The sequence below is a fragment of the Carcharhinus amblyrhynchos genome, chromosome 17 (genome assembly GCF_965287045.1).
Source record: "Carcharhinus amblyrhynchos chromosome 17, sCarAmb.v2.hapA, whole genome shotgun sequence".
NCBI classification, from domain to species: Eukaryota; Metazoa; Chordata; class Chondrichthyes; order Carcharhiniformes; family Carcharhinidae; genus Carcharhinus; species Carcharhinus amblyrhynchos.
This window is the reverse complement of record NC_137340.1, coordinates 23,428,093-23,451,794: the sequence shown is the minus strand read 5'-3', so window position 1 is coordinate 23,451,794 and position 23,702 is coordinate 23,428,093. Positions and strand designations below refer to the sequence as shown.

Here is a 23,702-nt window from a genome sequence, read left to right as displayed (position 1 = left end):
CCTTGAATGTGCTGTGTCTATCTCTCTCCCTCTTGTCAGGTTCATTTTTGTATTCTTTCTGTCAATTTTCCCACCTTCTGTGGTCCACGCACATGAATGGCTTATTGTGGTCCGGACTTGGAGCAGTTTCAACATTGCTGAGCTCTGTATGTGAATCGTGTGCTGTAGGCCACCTGTGCCTCAAACAACAATTGTAAGGCAGAAGTATTACCTCATATTATAACAATACTAAGGCCACTTTAGAAACATCAGTCCAACTGGACCAGTATTTTACTGTGGATAGGATTTATTTGTCAACAACTTGTCAGGCTGGTACATGATATCTGACATATGTAATTTGTTTTGGAGTTTTGCTATAGGTGGCCTTCAGTGATTTCTTGTATTTTGTTTTATTATTGTTACCAAACAAATTTGTATCAACAGTGGAAAATGTACAGTCAAATTTGGATAGCGGTCATACTCATAACAATTTGGCCTCGCCCTCAAATTATGTTGTTGGATCTGTTCCGGGCAATTTTTCAGAGCTACTCTATGCTCCAGTTGTATTTACACAGACTGCTCATTTTATTTCAAGGGCTTGGTAAAATTCCAAGATTACTACCCTCGTTGGTCTAAAATCCAAAGGAACCTGGAGCTGGTCCCTGGCACCAGGAAAGTGGTTCTTTGCGATGATATATTCTCATCAAGGCAAGAGGACAGATTCCCACACTCAATCTAAAACAAGTCACAATTTTAATGCATTTAAAAAAAAAACTGGCTTTTGAACAAATCCCTTTTAAGTAATCATTGTAAACAAAATCTGTTTGCCTACAGAAAGCCCACTAGCAGTCATTTGGTATCAGAACTACATGTGCTAATGAACCAAAAGCTGCTAATGTGGTTTCTTCAGTTAAATTGATTCATGAATTTTGAAGAGAACATTATCTAATGAATTTACTCTGAATAGAAAGCAATTAGAGGGACATACCATACTGCTTAACCCCAAAGACACCCTAGTGCCACAAATTAAGTACATTTTGAAAACAGATTCATAAAAACTGAAATAGATTTGCTGTCTTGTGACCTCTACTAATCCTTGTAAATTAATGAACAAAAAAGTTAATTCCTAAGATGACCCTTTTCTAATAACACATGGATTATACTGAGTTATAGTACATTTAGGGTCATAATATTAATCAGATTGTTCCAGTAAAGTTATTATGTTTTCAGATAGACAGGCAGTCTTGGTTTTAGATTCAAATACTGTACCATTTGAAATATCTACTTAAACGTTATTCAAGTTCCTGCAGTAAATGCATAATCCATCACCCTGCCTTTAATGAAACACTATTCATATCAACTGTAATGTACTGCGTGGTAAGTAATAGCATTGTTCCATGCTGTAAAGTTAGTAGCTGCTAAAGTGAAATAAAGTGCCGACATATAACAGTACAGAACTAATATTGAATTTTGACTGAATATGTAGTGTTGATGTGAAGGATATTATAAAACATGTAAGAATGACAATTAATTTAGTGCCATTTCTATGCAAAAAGAATTCCCAGAATAAATTCAAGTTTTCTCATGTACCTGGAACATGGTATTTACATGATATATCTAAGAACATTTTTACCAGAACTACTTTGAGGTGCTGTCCTATGTAATTCCCTACGTTATAATAGTGATGCGCAGAAGTATTTAATTGGTTGTAAAGAGCTTTGGGATGTCCAGGGGTCTTGAAAGGTGCTGTGTAAAAGCAAATCATTTTTTTTCTCCTCCCGCCCCCATATACTTTGGTTTTCCTTGCTCAGAGAACAAATTGTGGATTTTATAGATGCCCAGTTTGGAACCTCTGTGGATTCACAATGTTCCCTTTGTCTTGTGCCAAAATGTTTATCTTGAGTTTTGCAATGATTTTGTTGAGGGATTTTAGTCTTTCATATCTTGATTGCTGCATTTAATGTGTATATAGTAAAATCTGTTCTGTTGCGTGACCGGTTATCATCGCGGATGCAAAGACTGTTATCATGCAGAGACATTATTCAATTGCAGCAATTCAAAATGTTTGAAGTTGAACAGTGTGCTTAAGAAGCATTTTAAGCAGCCAGAAGAAAAAATTAAAAAGTTATGTTGTTTACATCAACTGTGCATATGCCAGGCTAAAAATAGTGGCTAGAAAGCCATTATTAATTAAGGATGGGTTCTGGGCATCATTGAAAATTGCTTTCATGTTGTAACGAAACTATATTTTCCTATGTAAGGGAATTAAGTAGTTAACTAAATCACTTCTGCCAAATGATAAAATATTTTCAGCACAGAAGCAGGCTGCTTAGCCCAATAAGAGCTGGTGTTTATGCTCCACGCAAGTCTCCTTCCATCCTTCATCTAACCACATCAGTATATCCTTCTATTCCTTTCTTCCCCATACCTTAAACACTTCAAATTCTCCTTGTGAAAGCAAGTTTCACATTCTAACCACTCTGGCAAGGAAGTTTCTCCTGAATTCCCTATTGGATTGATTAGTGACTCTCCAATATTTATGGCCCATAGTCTCACCCTCAAGTGGAAACATCTTCTCTCTGTCTACCCTATTAAACCCTTTCATAATCTTAAATTTGTTGCCTGCAACTCCTCTGCTTTTACATACAAACACTAATGGAAATACAGGATAAACAGTGATTTTATGTGGGGCTGCGTGCCAACTGTGTGTATCTATACACTTTTCTCCAACAGTAACAATGATTTTGTTGTGTTACAAAGAACTTAGACCAAGAATATCAGAAAAAAGTGCAACACAGTATCAGAAACAAAAAATTGGAAAAATGCAACTAACTTGTTTGTTACGTGGCAGAAGGTTTGATGACCTCCGAAACATCAAGAACTGTCGTCAGGCTCTGTCCCAGTGCACCCAGTCTCTCAACGTGGCGTAAAACTTTGACTTACAAAAGAGAGCAACACATTGAAACTTGTTTTTTTTGTGTGTGATGCCTCTCTTCAAAAGACACGGGATCCTTTTGGCACTTCTCTCTGCCATCCTGTTCCTGTGTCACTGTTGTTCGGCTCTCAGTGCTGCACAGAAAACTAATCTCTAGAGATGTTTCCTACTGGAGCTGGCATTGTTTCATGCCTCTAGATCCATTGGCACAACTTGCCAAGCACTGCATGTGTCACTGCCTTCTTGGCCATTAAACATATGCAAAATGGTGGTGGCTTGTTAAATTAAAACTGGAAAAGGATGTGGATTCTACTTAGAATGAGAATTGCTGTAGGAAAAGCAAATATCAAAACATAAATGAATTGAGACGACTTTTAGATATAAATATGAAATATTTGTTAGATCATGAAATTTTAGTGGCACAAATATTTTTCTTTCTACTGATAGTAAATGTTAATGTACTCCAAATTCGTGCTACAATTAATTTGCCATAATATGTCCAACAGTGGCTTGTGATTACTGATAATTGGTTGTAAAACACTATCAGATGGTTTTGTTTTGTCTTCCATTTTGGTTAACAATTAATCTCTTCACTTTTACTGAAAATCTTTCAGACTCTCATTTTCTGATGACTTTGGTTCTGCATTTTCTCTAGATCTTGGTACAAGTTCTCCTCCACAACTCCAGTCTGAGTTGAAGCAGAGGTGGAAAGTGCAGGATGGTTGCACAGGGATGTCTCCTGCTGCATGTCCATGTCCTAAATTATATTATCCTGCCCTTCCCCACAGCATTGCAATGAAAGCCACTGAAAAGTCGAGTTTGACATCCCACCTGGTATAGCAACCTACGTTCCCACTTCCAACCCCAGCGATGACCAGCCAAGAGGGTGTTGGTAATTTCTACAGCTTTGGTGATAGTGCTGATAAGCAGAATGTTGGAGGGTAAAGGGTCTAGTAGTTTACTCATATATCTGTCTCCATGCTCCATTTTATCACTTTCCAGAGATTGATAGAATCCATCAAATAATAAAATCCTACAGTACAAAAGGAGGCCATTCGGCCCATTGAGTCTATACCGACCATAATCCCATCCCTGTCCTATTCCCATAACCCCATGCATTTACCCTGCTAATCCCCCTGAGACTAAGGGTCAACTTTATCATAGCTAACTAAACTAACCTGCACATCTTTGGACTGTGTGAGGAAACTGGAGCATCTGGAGGAAACCCAGACACGGGGAGAATGTGCAAACTCCACACAGACAGTGACCCAAGGCCGGAATTAAACCCAGGTCCCTGGCACTGTGAGGCAGCAGTGCTAGCCACCGTGCTGCCCTGGGATTCCTGGTTCCTGGCATCTTCAGAACTTTGTGAATATTGTTGCCAAAGTCGCGTCAATGATCCTGTGGCCATTTACAATTCCTCCTCTCAGGCAACAACCGAATTCTTGTTGGTCGCAAGAAGTGACACTAAGGGGAGAATTTTCCTGACCCGCCCACCACAGGAATCGTAGCAGGTTGGGGGACAGACTGTAAAGGTCCGTCGACCTCAGGTGGGATTTTCTGGTTTTTGGGGCAAGCGCGGTCTGAGAACTCCACCATGAGAGTTCACTTTTCACTTATTATAAAGTCTTATGGAGGAAAGTGGGCAAAACCGTCAAAATGTAAGCAAAATACTGCAGATGCTGTAAATCTGAAATAAAAACAGAAAATGCTGGATAAACTCAGCAGTAAGAAATTCTGATTCCACTGCTTGCTCTGTCTTCAGTATTGTTCATTTCCAATACTTGATCCAAAAGTAAAATACTGCAGATGCTGGAAGTCTGGAATAAAAACAGAAAATATAGGCAGTGTCTGGGCAGCAAAGGGTTCAGGCTGATGCCTCCCCACTAGAATTAGGAGCAGTTAGACATTAGCTAGCTTTTAAGGAATTGAGGGTCAGAAGACCAAAAGGGAAGATCTGTGCTACTGAGGCAGGCAGGAGTGATTAAATGACAAAAAGGCTTCTTTGATTTTGATTTAAACACGCTTATAATTTCTGCTTCTTAGAATTAAAAAAAACTAAAAATTTGCTAAATAAAACTGAAAAATATTTCTCTGATTCCCATCTGTTCTTTCACTGATAATTCTGAGATTGTACTTAATGCTGTGACTGTTTATCATCAAATCCCTATAGTGCAAAAGGAGGTCATTCAGCCCATTAAATCTGCATCAACCCTCAAAAGAACTTCTTAACCAAGATCACTCCCCCCGCCCTATGACCTATGTATTTATCATAGCTAATCCATCTAACCCACCCATCTTCGGACACTAGGGGACAAATTGACATGGCTAATCCACCTAACCTGCACATCTTTGGACTGTGGGAAGAAACCAGAGTGTTGCTGACTGGGTCAGCATTTATTATTCTTCCCTAATTGCCGACCATTTGAGAAGACATTTGAGAGTCCACCATGTTGCTGTGGGTTTGGAGTCACACATAGGCCAGACCAGGTAAGGATAGCAGGTTTCCTTCCCTAAAGGACATTAGTGAACCAGATGGGTTTTTACGAAAAGCATCAATGGTTTCATGGTCGTCATTAGACTTTTACCCCCAGATTCTCTTTTATTGAATTCAACTTTCACCAGCTGCCTTGGTGGGATTTGAAACCAGGTCCCCAGATCTTGCTGTGGGTCTCTGGATTATTAGTCCAGTGACAACTACTCTGCCAGTGCCTCCTTGTGTTCTTCAAGATGAGTAAACCTCCTAGGGCAGCAGTTTACTGGATGAGCATATTCAATTCTTTTGGAGTCCAGACATATTGGAAATGTACAAGAATATGCTTCCAGAGGGCAGCATGTCAGAATCCATGAGGAAAGGCATCATCACCCTCATTTACAAGCAGACTAGTGACCTACTTTATTGCTTAATATGGACTAAACATTCTGTCTAAGATCGCCACTCAGGTCAAGTTGGACTTGATGATCCACTCTGTACTCCAACCAGCAGAAAGATCTCTGATAGCCTCATGCTACACAGGGATACACTTGCCTTAGTACAAGATAGGAGGCCACAGTCATCAGCCTGGATGAGGAGAAGGTCCTTGGACAGAATATTTCATTGCTATGTGAATGATGTGCTCTCCAAGATGGGTTTGGAGGATGGAATCTGCAATTGGAACCAACACAAACTTCAGTGGAATAATTTCAATCAATGCGTGGGAACTGGAGAGCTTTGCAAGCAAATCTGGAATCAGGAAAGGCTCTCACCTCTCCTCTGCCTTGTTCATGTGTTGCTTCAGACCTTTTGCTGAGTCCACTGGGAAAGATGCGGGTATAATGAAAGTGGTGACCCTAGGCAACAGAGGTCTTCAAATCAAAGCCTCCCTGTACAGGCCCAACTTCACCATCTTCTGCTTGGTCATGATGCCCAGCCTGCAAACTCATGAACATGTGCGATCAGTTCACACTGGCCTCTGGAGCAAAAATTGCAGTAATAACAAGGGCAAGTTCTTTAGGAACTGACCCAATCGATCCTCTGCCTCTTTTGCCATCAGGTAAGACTATCTCTGGGGATATACTTCTGAGGGATGGAGGGTGTACCAGAAACTGAAGGAGCGTGTAGATAGCCAAGATCAACCCAAAATTGGACCTGTAAGAGTGACGCCCCTGCTGCATTGTAGATAGCAACCTGATCAGCAAGTGTGAAGTGCTCAGGGTAACCAGGCCATACCCAGCTCCTGTTCTGCGTGGTCAGCTAAGCCACATCCCTCTGTATATGGAGACTGAAAATTGACCATGTCCACAAGTTTCCAGATGAAGTGGAGAAGATCTTTGCCAATGCCACCCTCATCCTCAGGCCATTATTAGTGTGTGGCACATCAAACTATGCGTAAACACTCAGTACACAAACACCAGGAGCTAGATTTTCCACTTGGGCCCTGTACTCAATGCTGATCTAAAATGCAGGTCATCAATCTGAACCAAGCCCAAAATCATCACTTGAACCTATTTTCCAAGGAAAGGCTAATTAATGGGTATCAGGTATATTCAGCACCTAGTTAAAGACAGTGCATGGGCTTGCAATGCTGGACAGCCCATAAGATGCCCTCCAACATCCAGAGGCAGCATGCCATTAGGAAGGGAGAGAGAAAGGAAGGAGGCACCCTCTCACCACTTATAGAAGTAAAAATGGTGATGGCTGCCAAACAGCCCTTGATGTGTTCCTCACCACAAGGTGGTCAGTGGTTGTAGCAATCATCACTTCTCACTATCAGCAACAGGGGGATGGGGTGCAGGGCTATTTAAAAGCCATTCAGAACGCTGATCCTCCAAACCTGTCACCAGGAGGCTGCATCTTTCTCTGGCCTCTGCAGAATGCCTGCCTGCTGACGGGAAACTTCCTGTTGATGCTGGAGAGGGGCCGTTCATTGGCTGAACAAGTTCCTCACCTCTGGTGGACAGGTAGCCATTATGGACCTGGCCCAGCTTCCTGGAAAATAGCTAGATCTCTAGACCATGCCAGGAAACTGACCCACTAGTTGACAGCAGGAAATTCTGGTTCAGCTTGCTTCCATTTTCATCCTCGTTTCACCCCAAAAATCCTCGCCCAGTTGTCACTACATGCTAAGGTTCCAACTGCCTCTCTCCCCATTATTGCGAAGGATTTTAAAAAAAAATTCATTCATTGGACGTGGGCATTGCTGGCTGGCCAGCATTTATTGTTCATTCCAAGTTGCCCTTGAAGGTCCTGGTGAGCTGCCTTTTTGAATTGCTGCAGTCCACGTTCTGTAGGTTGACCCACAACGTCATTAGGGTGGGAATTCCAGGATTCTCACCCAGCGACTGCGAAGGAACAGCAATATATTTCCAAGTCAGGATGATGAGTGGCTTAGAGGGGAACTTGCAGGTGGTGGTGTTCCCATTCATCTGCTGCCCCTGTCCTTCTAGATGGAAGTGGTTGTGGGTTTGGAAGGTGCTGTCAAAGGATCTTTGATGAATTCTGCAGTGTGTCTTATAGATAGTACACACTGCTGCTATTGAGCGTTGGCAGTGCCAATCAAGCGGGCTGCTTTGTCCTGAATGGTGTCAAGCTTCTTGAGTGGTGTTGGAGCTGCACCCATCTACAACAACAACAAAGAACAACCCAGCACGGGAAACAGGCCCTTGGGCCCAACGAGCCCGCACCGCCGCATCCTCCTACACCTACCCTGCCCTGTGTGTATGTGAGTGGAACCACTAACTTAGCCAGATTCAGGGGAGAATAGTGTCAATTTGGTATACCAATCAGCCTAAGAGCACATCTTTGGGGTGTGGGAGGAAACCGGAGCGCCCGGAGGAAACCCACGCAACCACAGGGAGAATGCGCAAACTCCCACAGACACAGGCCCAAATCCATGTATCTGTACAGCTAGCAGTGCTAGTCACTGAGCTGTTGCGGCGCCCGTCTACTGGTCCAGGATCAAGCACACACACCGACACGAAGTACTAGGCCACTCCCAGAACCTCCAAGAGCAGCCCACGCACGACCCACCATGTGCATGCCCCTCGTTTGACAACAAGGTGGACCGACACCTGTGGAATAAAAAGACAAAAACGTTAACATGTAAGTCTACATTTCCGGTGTCGTCCCGAGGCTCTGACCCTATTTAATACCCTCTACTATAACCCTCCATCCTTGTTTCGCTCATGTGTCTATCTAAGTAAATCTTAAACAAGTCCAACGTGCCTGCCTCCACCACCCTACTCAGTAGCACGTTCCATACCCCCACGACCCTCTGCATGAAGAACCTTCCTCTCATATCCAAATTATACTTCTCCCCCCTCAGCCTTAGATCGTGACCTCTCGTAATTGTCCCCAATCTAGGGAACAGTCTACCACTATTGACTCTATCTATCCCCTTCAGTATTTTATGTACCTCTATCATGTCCCCCCTTAATCTCCGTCTTTCCAAGGAGAAGAGTCCCAGTTTCTCCAACCTTTCCTTGTAACTCAGTCCTTCCATGCCAGGCAACATCCTGGTAAACCTCCTCTGCACTCTCTCCAGAGTCTCCACGTCCTTCCGGTAGTAAGGTGACCAGAACTGGACGCAGTACTCCAAATGCAGTCTAACCAACGTTCTGTACAACTGAAGCATTAGACGGCAGCTCCTATGCTCTATACCCCTTCCTATAAAGGCTAGCATTCCATAAGCTTTCCTCACAACCTTCTCTACTTGTGTCGCCACCTTCATAGACTTGTGAACCTGCACTCCCAGGTCCCTCTGTATGTCTACACTCCTAATCGGTCTACCTTTTATCACGTAGCTCCTCTCTGCATTATTCCTTCCAAAATGCATCACCTCGCTTTTGTCAGGATTAAATTCCACCTGCCATCTATCTGCCCAATATACCAACCTATCTATATCCTGCTGTGTCACCTGACATTCCTCCTCGGTATCTGCCAATCCTCCTATCTTGGTGTCATCCGCAGACTTGCTGCTCACACCACGTACGCTCTCTTCCAAGTCGTTTATATATACTACAAAGAGGAGAGGTCCCAGTACTGAGCCCTGCGGCACACCACTGGTCACTAGCCTCCAGCCCGAAAAGGTCCCCTCGACAACTACCCTCTGTCTCCTATTGCCCAGCCAGTTTTCAATCCACCTAGCTACCTGTCCTTGTATCCCATGTGCCTTAACCTTTTCTACCAGCCTACCATGAGGGACTTTGTCAAATGCCTTACTGAAATCCATATAGATGACATCAACGGCTCGCCCATCGTCCACCGTTTTTGTCACCTCCTCAAAGAATTCTACCAGATTCGTAAGGCAAGACCTCCCTCTAACAAAGCCATGTTGCGTATCCCTAATCAGATCGCAACGCTCCAAATGCTCATACATCTAGGCAAGTGGATGGGTGCAGCTCCTAACAACACTCAAGAAGCTTGTCTTGTCATGTAGCTGCTGAAAACTGCAGTCAGACCATGCTGTCCCATCTGCACTTTGGAAAGGTTTGTGTAGAAAAACCCTTTGACCACAAACCAGTGGTCCAAATGTAACTTCCTCAAGAGCCCACCTGCCTTTTCAAAAGATGGCCTGGAAAGAGAACATGTGGATTTTATCAAGGTTCATTCCAAGGAGCTCCATAACGCAGGGCTCTGTGTCCTACAAGCCGTTCCCAGAAAACCATCAGCTGCTGCTGGCTAACCATCAACATGTTAAACAATGCTCTTAAGGTTCTCCAAAACCTGCTGGTCTTCAAGTGCAGAGAACTCTCATTCACCAAGTTTTCAGTTCCAAAGTTCAGGCTATGGGCTGAGGGACACACTAAAGCTTTGGGCAGGTGAGGGTGCAAGAGCTCACTGGGGAAAGTCTACAGTCTAAGACCCTCCTGCCATTGAATACCCTGGGGCTTGAAACAAGGATTAACAACCCTTAGACTGTATTCATCAGATAATGTTTGACGTGAAATGTACATTGATATTGCAAATATACCTGCAAGTGTACAAAGAACAACACAGCACGGGAAACAGGCACTTCTTCCCAACAAGCCCGCGCTGCCGTGAAGTAAGAAACATCAGAGCTTTGTGTACTGCATTGAAAGAAATTGCACTGTGTTGCACATAATGTAATTCCAAATTTGAGCTATTACATACTTTTATAACTTGTATGAATAAAGTATATTTTTTGAATAAAAATACTCAACTAAAAATTACCAGTTTCTGCTGTGATATTCAAAACACTAAACTCTTATTCAATCATCAACTGTACATTGCAAAAATCTTTTTGCATTTGTGTTTCACAAAGTGCTTGTAACAGTCAGAAAGGAGAAACTCTAGTTACTTTATTCCCTTCTGAGGCTAACTGTGGTATTCCCATGGTTTTCCTGGTACAAGAATCCTGAGAACACATGAAAGAGAAAGAGTGGTCCATGCTTCCATAGCAGATTCTTCTGTCAGAGTAGTGCAGTGGAAACAGGAGTGTTCTTATATAAACCTCACCAATGAAAAAAGGAGCGAACAAGTAAAAGTTAGCAGTTTCTAGCTACTTTAACAAAGGGGCAAATAATGGTTTTAATAGTTTGTAACCACTTTTATAAATACTGAAAAGGGGGACAAAGTACTGAATGTGTAAAGATGATCCCAGTGAGAAATAAGTAAGTAAAGTAGTTCTAAGGTGGAAGGCAAAGCACTATAGAATGTAATTGAAGAAATCAAGTAGGGAAAGCTATTGGGCTTTGCTCCTTCTGCTGCAACCTACTCCACATTAGGTTGAATAAATGCTTTATTGAGCTTGATCCTGGCCTACCACTTCAATTTCACTCCCCATTCTCACTCTCACTTTACCATCTTTGGCATCCCACATTGTTCTAACAAACCTCAAAGTAAACTCATGGAATAGTCGAATGATTCTGTCATTCCCACGCTCAAGAGGGAGTCAGAGTAAGTCTGACTTGTAGCATTGTAGCTCTGATACCACAAGCAATACTCCAGGTGAGTACAGCTTCCCAATATGAGCACAGAGGCATGCTTCATGTCTCACCTGTTAGTCAGCATTTGATCGTGTGATCAGAGTATTGACATCAGGTCTTTCGATCTTAGATTTTCCATTCCAAGGTTGATTTTGCTTGGTTGCTAACATTCCTTCATTGGGTGCATTGGTTGTGAATTCAGCCAGCATTCCCAAGACTTCAGCACGGGCACAAGACCAGTATTCCAGTGCAATATTAAAAAAAGTGATGTCCTTTGGATGACAAGGTAATCTGCTCTTTCAGTAGTTCATGGACATGTTATTCAAGGAAAATCAGGGAGGCCTGAAGTCCTGGCCAAGATTCCTGTCTCAGCCAATAGCACCAGAATGATTCACTGCTCATTTATTGGATTTCTCTTGTGGGACATTATTGTGTGCAAATGGCAGCCAAGTTACAGAGAATGCAGCACAGCACAACATTATTGCACATTTGGTCCTATTGGTCAATGCCAGTATTTAAACAGTACACAAGTTTCCTCCCTGTCTAATGATCTGTTCCCAGTCTGTGTAATTTCAGTTTATAGTAATCCATTATGTATAAAACGCTTTGAGATGTGTTTTTGAGTTATGAGGAAAAAACTTGTAAATATGAGCATTTCTTGTTTTTCAGACTAGAACACAAAACGTATAGGCTGACACCCCATGTGCATGACTGAGTGACTGCTGCACTGTCAAAGGTGTCGTTTTTCAAATAAAACCTTAAACCAAGGCCCCATCTGTATTTTTGGATAGATGTAAAAGATTCCATGGCACCATTTTGAGAATGAATGAAGAGTTATCCCAAATGTCCTGGCTCAATGTTTATCCCTTAATCAACATCATTAAAACAGATTATCTAGTCAATACTGTATCACATTGTTTGTGTGAGCTTACTGTGCACAAATTGTATTTCCTACAGCGTAACAGTAACGACCCTTCAAAATGTACTTCATTTGCTGTAAGGCACTTTGGGACATCCTGGGATTTCTAAAGGCACTATATGCCAATCATTTTTTTTTCTTTTATCCTGATTCTTTCTTTATATCCCTTCTGCCTCAATGGTTTTCATAATTCAGTGGGGCAGCACAGTGGTCAGTACTGTTGCCTCACAGCACCAGGGATCCGAGTTTAATTCTGGTCTTGGGTGACCGTCTATGTGGAGTTTGCATGTTCTTCCCATGTCTGCGTGGGTTTCCTCCGGGTGCTACGGTTTCCTCCCACATTCTGAAAGACATGCTCGTTCGGTGCATTGGCCCGAACAGGCGCCGGAGTGTGGCAATTCGGGAGATTTCACAGTAACTTCATTGCAGTGTTAATGGAAGCTTTACTTGTGATTAATAAATAAAATAATCTTCTCCTCACATTTTCTATTTCTAATACCACTCAGCAGTCCGACTGGGAGAGCCTTTGCATGGCACCCAACAGTTATTTTTATCTCAAACATTTTAAATGCAGTTGAAGACTTTATAAAAGTAGTTAGCATGTCAGTAGTCTTGACCTTGACCTTCAATCTTCCCTTTGGTCAGCTGTAAAATGAACCTGTGCTACATCATTTCTGGCAAAGGGTCTTAACACAGAATATTAACCTGTCTTTCCACTTTCAAATGTCAATATACCTGTGTATTCCTCGTACTTCGTAATTGACCATTTTTAATTGCTCTGATTGGCAAAGACTTTACTTGGAGTAGTATATCGACTTCGTCCCATGTTTGCTGAAGGCCTCATTAGTCACAGTTGGTCGCATTTTAAATTCTATTAAATTAGTTAAAGAGTGAAGTATAAAGCTGCCTTATGATGGTACAAAGTGGCCATCGTTACACCGTAGAGTGTTATAATTTTTTTTAAATCTGTGGAATCTGGGATCCTTTATAAAAAGGCGAGTAAGTATATAGAGAATAAAAAATGAGTGAGATTATGAAAAATGCATGAGATTATGAATATGGCACTTCTTCGATTAAAGCAAAGACTGGGTATGTTGCAAAGCAGTTGCATATCAAGGAGTCGAGATGAAGTTTCACACCATAAGAGCGAAATTTGAAACTCAGTCCTGCTTTTTCCTTTCTGAAGCTGGGGATTGTGGGGGAGGGGTAATTCTTTTTATCAATAGCAGATGTCTTGACAAACAGCAAAAGATGTCATGTTCCAGTGATCCAGGCGTTTAGTTTGAACTCCTATACTGTAGTATCACATGACTTGAATGGCATAATTTATTGTATGCTACAATGGAATGTTAAGTATTTTTTCTCTCTCTGTTTATATGTTGTTCTTCACTTCTGATGTTTTGATTATGTCACAAATGATAAGAGCAAAAACTGAGCCACCTAACACTATCAGAAACCAATATTCTAGTCCCGAGGTCTAGGAGTCCAGTACTGCCTAGGTGGCAACAGACACATGGGAACATTATCACCTCAAGTTCCCCTCCCAGTCATACACTATCCTGACTTGGAGATGTTATCACTGATTCTTCATCATTGCAGGGTCAACAACTAATAGCAGCACTGTGTTGTCACCATGTGACTGCAGTATTTCAAGAATGCAGCTTATTGCCACCTTCATGAGGGTAATTAGGGATGTGGGCAATAAATGCTGGGCTTGCTGGCATCACGTAAGCAAAAAACCCAAAAAATATTGTAAACTATCATTGATTGTAAAGATCTATTTGAAATATCAGCTATATAATCATTATAAATATCTGCACAACTGATGGTGCCAAATAGCTCATGAATGAGCACCATAACTTGGTTATGATCGAATGTGGTGTTTTTGATGCATGTGTTCCACAAGTGTCCCATACACACCAATGCTCCTGTCTTTGGTATATACGTCTATAAATAGCGGCACAGTAGCTGGGTGGTTGGGCAGGATGGTCAGATTGGGAGGGTGTGGGGGTCAAAGCAATAGTTGAGTGGTCATGCTAGTTGTCAGGGTGTAGCAAGGGGAGTTGGTAGTTCAGTGTATATGACTGGAGGTGGTCAGTACTGGAGTTAGTCAGGAGTCAGCAGGTTTTTGCTGAATAACATTTCCTGGGTAACTATTTAATAAGTACGTTGGAACTATCTGAAGTCGTTGATTCTTGTTCGGAATCGGAGACGTTCATGGAGAGTTCAAGGAAACCGGGAAATTGTCAACAGAACTTTAAACTTTCCAGGCAATTCCCATGAAGGTCAGCATGTCAAGGCTTCCTCAAGGTCCTAACCTGCATCTTGGGCCATGTGTCTAGTCTCGAATGATTCAGAATCTGGAAGATTTTGCTCATTGTCTATGTCAACAGATTAAATACAGTAGCTTCTATCTTGATTCTACATGGAGCCAATAGGAAAAACATTTTGGCCCAGATATTTGTTTGTATATTACCAGTATTCGGATGTTAAATCACCTCCTCGGCTTCTAATAATTTTCTTCACGTTGAGTTGTGAACCTTTGGAGTGTTCTGCCCCAGATGGTTGTGAATGTCCCCTCTTTGAACATATTTAAGGCTCTGATGGATAGATTTTTTTGGTGCCTCGGGGAATCAAGGGATATGGGAACAGGTAGGAAAGTGGAGTTAAGACAGTCATAATCATACTAAATGGCAGGACAGGCTTGACAGACCATAGTTCCTATTTCTTTTGTTCTTATCTTAGTGCATGAGCAGTAGGGAATTGTTATGACCTACCTGAACAATATTCTGTCTTCTATTCATCAGAAACCTTCACCTGCAACGTGCTGATGACCCTAATGAATGATGTGAAATTTGGAGAAATGGTCTCTTACAAGGAGCTTGCAGCAATGGCAGGCAATCCAAAAGCAATGAGAGCTGTGGGAGGAGCCATGAGAGCTAACCCTGTAAGTTTACATCAGTAACTGATATAATAAAAACAAAACCGTGATAGTAATAATTGTGTTATTGTGTGTTGTACCAGATCACCTTGCTTACTGAAGTGGTGCTGTTATAGCTCAGATAACTGAGGTGGTGTGTTTTAGTCAGTTTTATTGAAATATTTGTCACATAGATCCACAGACTGTGTTTGAATGTGTGGAAGAGAGCCTACCCAGTTCGGGAAATTGTGGATACAGCCTGCACCATTTTCTGTTCATTATTATTAATGATAGAGATTCGTCAGGGTGCTTGCTCATGACGTGTGCTTCAGACTGGAGAGACTCTGTTTTGGCAGCTCACTTGTGCAAAACGTAACTTTGCCATCTGCTAACGTCTAAGCGATGGTTGGAAAATGGAGAAAGTAACATTTCAAATTAATCTTTCTGGAGGCATATTTATGTTCAATTCAAGCCTCGGATGACCGTCTGTGCGGAGTTTGTACATTTTCCCTGTGTCTGCATGGGTTTCCTCCGGGTGCTCTGATTTTCTCCCACGCTTCAAAGATGTGTGGGTTAGGTTGAATGGCCAGGCTAAAATTGCCCTCTAGTGTCAGTGGGATTAACAGGGTAAATATGTGAGGTTATGGGGATAGGGCCTGGGTGGAATTGTTGTTGGTAAAAACCCGATGGGCTGAATGGCTTCTTTTTGTGCTGTGCGGATTTTTCTATTCGATGTTATATAGCTGGTGAAAATGTCGTTATGAATTCCTTCAGTGACCCGGGTCATGAATAGAATTCTCACAACACCAGGTTGAAGTCCAACAGGTTTATTTGGTATCATGAGCTTTTGGAGTGCTGCTCCTTCACCTGATGAAGTGCTCCAAAAGCTTGTGATAACAAATAAACCTGTTGGACTTTAACCTGGTGTTGTGAGACTTCTAACTGTGCCCATCCCAGTCCAATGCCGGTATCTCCACATCATGAATAGAATTTGTAATTGGCTCATGACAAACTGGAAGGGTTCAATTCTGTATCTCTGCTGTATTGATTAGCTCAGGCAGACTGACATTTGTTATAAGTGCCTCCCTACCCCTGGACAAAGGAGAATGAAAAATCAACCAGGAGAATGAAAAATCAACCAAGAGATTGTGCTCTTTCTCACTTATTTTCTGGTTCCTGCTGCACATGCCCATGCAAAGAATCTAACGTGCCCACATGCACGTACGAATCACACTCAAAGGATAGCTGGTTTCAACTATATCCTTGCAGAAGCCAAGATCTTCAGGAGAGAGAGAGGAGAAAATAAGGGAGAAATCTGTCATTAAAAAAAAAGTACAAACCGACAAACTGTGTTTTCCATGAGAAGAATTTGTACTTACATTACAGGCTTGAAGCTCAATGGCAAAACTATCCCATTTCCTTCCTCCAATCCACACACAGGCACACACTGCTGCTCTTTGTCCATTTAGATCTCCTAATGCTGTATCCCACTGGGAGAAGATAATTGCCTGCCTCTGTTATCTTGTTTATTTTCAAATGAGCTTGACATCTAACTTTTAAACTAACCTTATGCTAACTCTCAAATTCTAGATTCATGCAAATACACTCAAACATGTGTAGCAAAGAAACAAATGGCCATCAGCTGTTAGTCCACAATAGCCAGCACACCTGCACAGACACGTTTCACCTCTACCCCTCTCTCTGCACTGTGCAGGCAGTAAGTTTTTTTTTATCCCACTTTAAATATTTTTACTCAGTTCCTGCACAGCAGACAAGGGAAGATTGAAGGAAAATCAGTGTGGAGCATGTGTGAGTAGCTGAGGTCAGCAGCAGTAATATTTGTTCCCCAACCTAGCTGCTCATGAAACTGCCATAATACAGCCTCAGATTTAGCTAATATTTGTGTCTGTGCTAGCTAATGCATTGGATGGGAAACTGCTCTTTAATCATAGTCATTGGTACTCTTTAATCAGACGACACAAAGTGAACTCCTGTAAGGTGGGATTGGTCCTGGCACTTTTTAGCTCAACGTCCTGCTTCCCTCTCCCCTTCCCCCAGTACAGTCCTGTATAATCACACAGTGCTCTATTCAAAGACCCAACTGAGAATTTGCAAAGGTTTCTTGTGAGTGAAGGGAAATTTGAACGAATATCAAATCACATCTTCAATCCACCGGCACTGTGGTTAGCTTGCAGAGGCTTAACAATGAGATTTACTCGGCCACCATCATATTAAGTTCTTCAAACTAAAAATGATTGAGACTGTCTTTATTTGTTCTATTTTGTATCACATAATGTTTCTGTACTCGAGTCACTCATCATGCTTTTTTACTATTGTATTACACAGGAAACAAACCATTTTCTATTTAAAATGTTCTCTAAATTGAATAACACCACAGTCAAATACGACATAACTTCGACCATATTTAATTAGGTATTTTAAGATAGAGTAAACATAACTAGAGTACATTAATATTATATATGTAACTGTCTTCTGCAATGAATATCCTGAGCACTGTACCAGTGAAGTCTTTGAAGAAAACTACCCAGCATCTGAATAGAGAAAAAGCAGATGTATGTTAGGGATCTTTCCTCAGATCATCAGCTATGTCTACATCCAACATTTCCTGTTTTTTTTTCTAATTTCCAGCATTCACAATCTTTTTTGTCGAATAATGGAAATTTCAAGGCAGAAGGCGCCATTTGGCCATAATACTTGTTCTGGTGCTATGGTCCCCACAGGAGCTATATGTGCTAATCCCATTTCCCTGCTTCTTCCTAAGTAGCCTTTAATATTTTCATCTTCAAGTTTAATTCTCTCTAAAAATGGTGTTAATCACAACATTCATTAGCTACTTACGATAAAATGTTACATTTAAAATTTGTACACATTGTGCCCAATTTTTCAGGCGTAAAATGGGAGCAAAGCATCATCTTGGCAGTGGGACATCCTGCGTCTGGTCTGCATATGCGTTGCAACTGCTATCCAATTTATGTGGCCTATTTGTTAAGTATTCAGCACGCACACCCAAAATAGACATTAACCCCAACAAATATGTAGAACAATGAACTGGCATGTGTTAAAAAACTGGCAATGTGTTAAAAAAAAATTCAGGATCCCTCCATGGTCTCCACAGCCACCAACCAAAGGTAAGTTTTTAATAGTTTAACAAAATGAGGATATCTGCCCCAAGCATCCTTTCAGACAGTTTCACTCCCTCCCCTTTCTGGGTGAAAATATTTCTCTACAACTCTCCTCTTATCCTCCTACCAATTCCTTCATCTGGTTATTTGTATTTCCTGCCAACAGATATGTCCTTTCTGACCACTCCATCTGAGTTACACGTCAATTAAATCACCACCTCTTTTCCAAATAAAACAACCCTAGTCAATCTCATCTTTTCTCATAACTAAAATCCCCTATTCATTTCTGTATCTTTCTCTGGCACAACCACATCTTTCCTGTAATTCAATAACCAGAATTGTACGCAATACTCTAGCCCATGGCCTTACTTGCTTTTAATACGATTCTAGTAATATCCTCTCTGCTCATAAAAAGCAGCCCAAGTGTTTTTTTTAAAAAAACATCTATACACCTGTCCTGCTACCTTTAGGGATCTGTGCACATGCGTTCCGATGTCCCTCTGTTCCTCTACACTTCAGTATCCTACCATTTATTGTGCCTTGCTTACCCTCCCCAGGTGCACTATCCCACACTTCTCCTAATTGATTTCCATTTTTCTGCCCACTTGATCAGTCCATTAATATCTTCCAGTAGTCTACTGATTTCTTCTTCACTATAATCACAGCGCAAGTTTTTACATCATCTGCAAACATCTTAATCATGCTGTTACATTTAAGTTTATAAGCATTGAGAGTGTTGGACTGTGTTCTGCAGAGCCCCACTGGAAATAGCCTTCCACTCACAAAAACACCCATCGGCCAATACCTTTTCACTGAGCCTGTTTTGAATCTAACTTGCCACTTTCTCTTGGATCCCATTAGCCTTCGTTTTCTTAAGCAGATTGCCATTGGGTGACTATCCCTTTTTCACTCTTGAAACACCAGAACAACGCTAACAGTTCTCCCAGTCCCATTCTATAGGCAGAAAGGATTGGAAAGTGCTGGTCAGAGCCTCCCCTATTTTTACTGTTGCTTCTCTTAACAGCCAGGGTACATTTCACTGGGGCGAGATATTGATCTGCTTTTATGATTCCTTTCATCCTCCATAACTGCAACATCTGCACTCCCCCTCCCTAACCCCCTACTTTGTGAAGAGTGACACAAGCACTGGATTTGATGCTTGGGAATGAGTCAGGAAGTTCGCCGACAGGCAGGATTGTTCACTGGTGGGATTTTCATCCTGGAGTCAACAGAACCATAGAATCCTACAGTGCAGAAGCAGGCTGAAGCAGATATGGAGACAGACCAATTTTGAGCTAACCAGATTAAAAGACCAGTTTCTGTTCACAGAGACATTAGCTGAGTTCTGGAGACCAGTTCTGAAGCCCTTCCTATCCCTCCCCATCTCCATTATCCCCCATACTGCATGATCCCCTTAACTTTCCATACCCTATCATCTCTTATTCCCTGCTTCACTATTCACAATAAACAGAAATCACAAGCCCATTTGTAACATTTGGAAGTTTTTGAAAAACTCAGAAATCTATCAAGGTCAGTAATTAGCACTTGAATAGCCACTTAAACCATCATCCTCTTTAGAAGCTCAAAAATCTGTCAAAATAAACAAAGTCACGTACTCCTGGATAGTTACACAAATAATCTATCCTGAGCAGAATCTATGAGAGCCTTTGAGGACAACCAGAAGCTTAGCCATCCGACAATGTTTTAAAGCAGCCGAACAGATAAGGAGCTTCAAGGAAAAAAATTAAAGCAGTTACATTTCACATACATGTGGATTTCAAACTGGGCAAAATTGTGCAATGCAGGAAAGACTTTATCCACTGGTTAGTTTACTCTAATTTCCATCGATAGCTTGCCAGTTATTACACATAACATTCTGACATCACTGTTTTTTAATTGTAACTTCCCTTTAGAAATCAAAATACTATCTTGACTCACTACAGTAAAAACATCTATATCTTCTGTTACAGGATATCATAATTATGTCAAGTAGATCATACCCTTTGTACTTACCTTTCATATTGTTAAAGCCTGCAAACACCTGTATGCAGGTGTGAATTACATGGCTAACTGAACCTACCTGTCTCCATCAAAATTGTGAAAGTTGGAAAATGCCCACTTTCACAATGATGCCAGCAACATTGGGAAAGCAGTATGGGCTCCTGATCCATCCCCTTTCCCATACTAATGAAATTGCTGTTATTGTCAATGGGGGTAGAAATCCCAGATCCATACGTAAAGCCCGTTGTGCTCAGTATCGGGAGAGGAAAATTCAGCCCTTAGTATTTATTAAGAAATATGCCTAAATCTTAAGAACATAAGAACATAAGAAATAGGAGCAGGAGTAGGCCATCTGGCCCTTCGAGCCTGCCCCGCCATTCAATAAGATCATGGCTGATCTGTCGTGGCTCAGTTCCACTTTCCCGCCCTCTCCCCATAACCCTTAATCCCCTCTCTTATCAAAAACCCATCAACCCGCTTCTTAAAAATATTTAGCGAGGCAGCCTCCACCACTTCAACGGGCAGAGAATTCCAGAGATTCACCACCCTTTGAGTGAAGAAGTTCCTCCTCAACTCCGTTCTGAACTGCCCCCCCTTTATCTTGAGGCTGTGCCCCCTAGTCCTACTGTCTTTTTTGAGCGGGAAGAGTCTTTCCACCTCTATCCTATCCATCCCATTCATCATCTTATACGTCTCAATGAGATCTCCCCTCATTCTTCTAAACTCTAACGAGTACAAGCCCAGTTTATTCAGCCTCTCCTCATAGCTCAACCCCCTCAACTCCGGTATCAGCCTAGTAAACCTCCTCTGCACTCCCTCCAAGGCCAAAATATCCTTGCGCAGGTGCGGCGCCCAAAACTGCACACAGTACTCCAGCTGCGGCCTCACCAATGCCCTATACAGCTGATACTTATTTGGTCTCAGGAGAGTGTATATTTGTTGTAGACCATGTAATAATTCAAATATTTGCTGTTGCCTATCGATGGTCAGTTTATTTAGTGTAGTTTTGCAATTCACCATAGTCAGAAAGCTGCTCGCACCTTCATTGTTTTCTTTCTTCAAATTTGAAAATGAACTATATCACTTTCAAACTTAATGTAAAATTCTATCACATTATGGTCAACAGCAAAGTTGTTAATTAACCCTTTCTTATTAAAAAAAATCTAAAATAGGCCATTCCATTGTTGATTCTTCAACATAGTGCTCCTGAAACTCATCTCATTGCTCCAGGAATTCATCCCCTGCAACATAAGTGCTAATTAGACTTATCCAGTCTATATGTAAATTGGAGTCACATATTACTGTATTTTCCATAATACATGTAGCTCTAATTTCTGATTTATACTGTGCCCCACATTACCACTTAAATTAGGTGGCCTGTAAACAACTTGCACCGAAGTTTGCTGCCCCTTGCTTTTTCTTAGCTCTACCCATGCTGATTCTTTGGTAATGTACTGATCTTGCCCCTTATTTACAACTCTACTCTAGAATGGTAGCACAGTGGTTAGCACTGCCGCTTCATAGTGCTAGGGACTAGGGTTCGATTCCCAGTTTGGATCACTGTCTGTGTGGCGTTACACATTCTCCCCATGTTTGCGTATGTTTCCTCCGGGTGTTCCAGTTTCCTCCCGCATTCTGAAAGACATGCTGGTTAGGTGCATTGACCCAAATAGGCGCCGGATGGTGGCAACTAGGGGAATTTCACAGTAACTTCATTGCAGTGTTCATGTAAACCACACTTGTGACAGATAAATAAACTTTACTTCCTTTTCCTTTTTGTTTATCCTTCCTAAATGATAAATATCTTTGAATATTCAGTTCCCAGTCTTGGTCACATGATAACTACATCTCTGCGCTGGCAATTAAATAATACTGAATTATGTCTATTTATGCCATGAAATCATTTACCTTATTGCAAATATTTTGTCTATTCAGATAGAGTGTCCTTAACTTTATCTTTTTAAATATTATTGAGTATTAGAATTCTATTTAATGTTTCGCTTCATGTTATCTGTCTTCTAATCTCACTTCCTACTTTTCTACTTTTTGTTATCAGTTTTGCTTCCCTCCAATCTGAACTCACTCAGATTTCCATTCCCCTGTTAATCTAGTTCGGGCCCCCCTCAAAAGCATATCCCCCTGCAAGGATGTTAGTTTGCTAAGGTGCAACCCGTCCATCTTGTACAGGTTTCACATTCCCTTGAACCAGTCTCAATGCCTCAAAAATCAGATACAGTCCCTTCGACACCACTTCTCCAGCAACATGTTCAATCACTCCATCCCCCTATTTCTGGAGGCACGATGGCACAGTGCTTAGCATTGCCCCGTCACAGTGCCAGGGACCTGGATTTGATTCCAGCCTTGAGTGACTGTCTTTGGGGAGCTTGCACATGTTTTCCTTATCTGCATGGGTTTCCTCATGGTGCTCCCTGCCTCGCTCACCTCGCAGCCTCCCTCGCCACTATTGCCGCCTCACCTCCTCCTACCCCCTCCCTACCTCTCCTCCCCTCCTGCTTCCCCCTACTCCCCCTGTGCTCCTCCCTCCCCCTGCCCCCTCCCCGTTTTCCCCTCCTCCCCGTTTTCCCCTCCTCCCCGTTTTCCCCTCCTCCCCGTTTTCCCCTCCTCCCCGTTTTCCCCTCCTCCCCGTTTTCCCCCCCCTCCCCGTTTTCCCCCCCCTCCCCGTTTTCCCCTCCTCCCCGTTTCCCCCCCCTCCTCGTTTCCCCCCCCCCTCCTCGTTTCCCCCCCCTCCCTCCCTGCTTCTCTCCCCGCTTCCTATCCCCTTCCCTTTCTCCTTCTCTAATTGTTTTAAAAAGGAAGGGGGGATTGTTTGAAGTTAATGCTAAGTGCAAGCAAAACTCCCTCACTCTCCAAACACCCTGTTGCTCTCTCTGTAAAGTTACACTCATTGAATATACTTAAAGCTGAGTTAGACAGAATTCCAGTGTCTTAGGGAATCAAATGTTATAGTGAGCAGGCAGGAGAGTGGACTTGAAGCTCAAGATTAGCTATGGTCATGTTGAATGTTGGAGCAGTTTCGACAAACTGTATCGTTTCCTCTCCTATTTCTCACATTCTTATGCTCATATATCCAACAAGTATTCATTTGTAGTTAGCTTGCTGCACGTAATTCACACACCAGTCTTCCAACTTCATCAAAAGACAAAAGCGAGATCGTTATTAGCTGCAAGACGCAATGTTTTTGCTACAAATTATGCCAAGGACACTATGGATCAACTCACCTTTACTGAGGAAAGAACTTCAAATACTTTCCTGCATTTCAGATTGATTGTAATGTCTGTGGTCCTCAAAGGGCAGACGTGGAGTTCAATTAACAAGCTCATTAGAACACTACAGGGGCTTCTTTAAAAGAATCATAAA

General features: G+C 42.0%; 1 protein-coding gene across 9 annotated transcripts in view; it reads left to right on the top strand.

Moving 5' to 3' along the window:
- LOC145354384 (methylated-DNA--protein-cysteine methyltransferase-like) overlaps positions 1 to 23,702 on the top strand; it is a 370,957-nt gene that overhangs the window by 322,300 nt on the left and 24,955 nt on the right. For all 9 annotated transcript variants that reach the window (XM_080205619.1, XM_080205622.1, XM_080205617.1 and 6 more), the window contains one exon: positions 15,068 to 15,207. In XM_080205619.1, the coding sequence (XP_080061745.1) occupies positions 15,068 to 15,207 (140 nt within the window). The remainder of the gene's footprint in view (positions 1 to 15,067; positions 15,208 to 23,702) is intronic.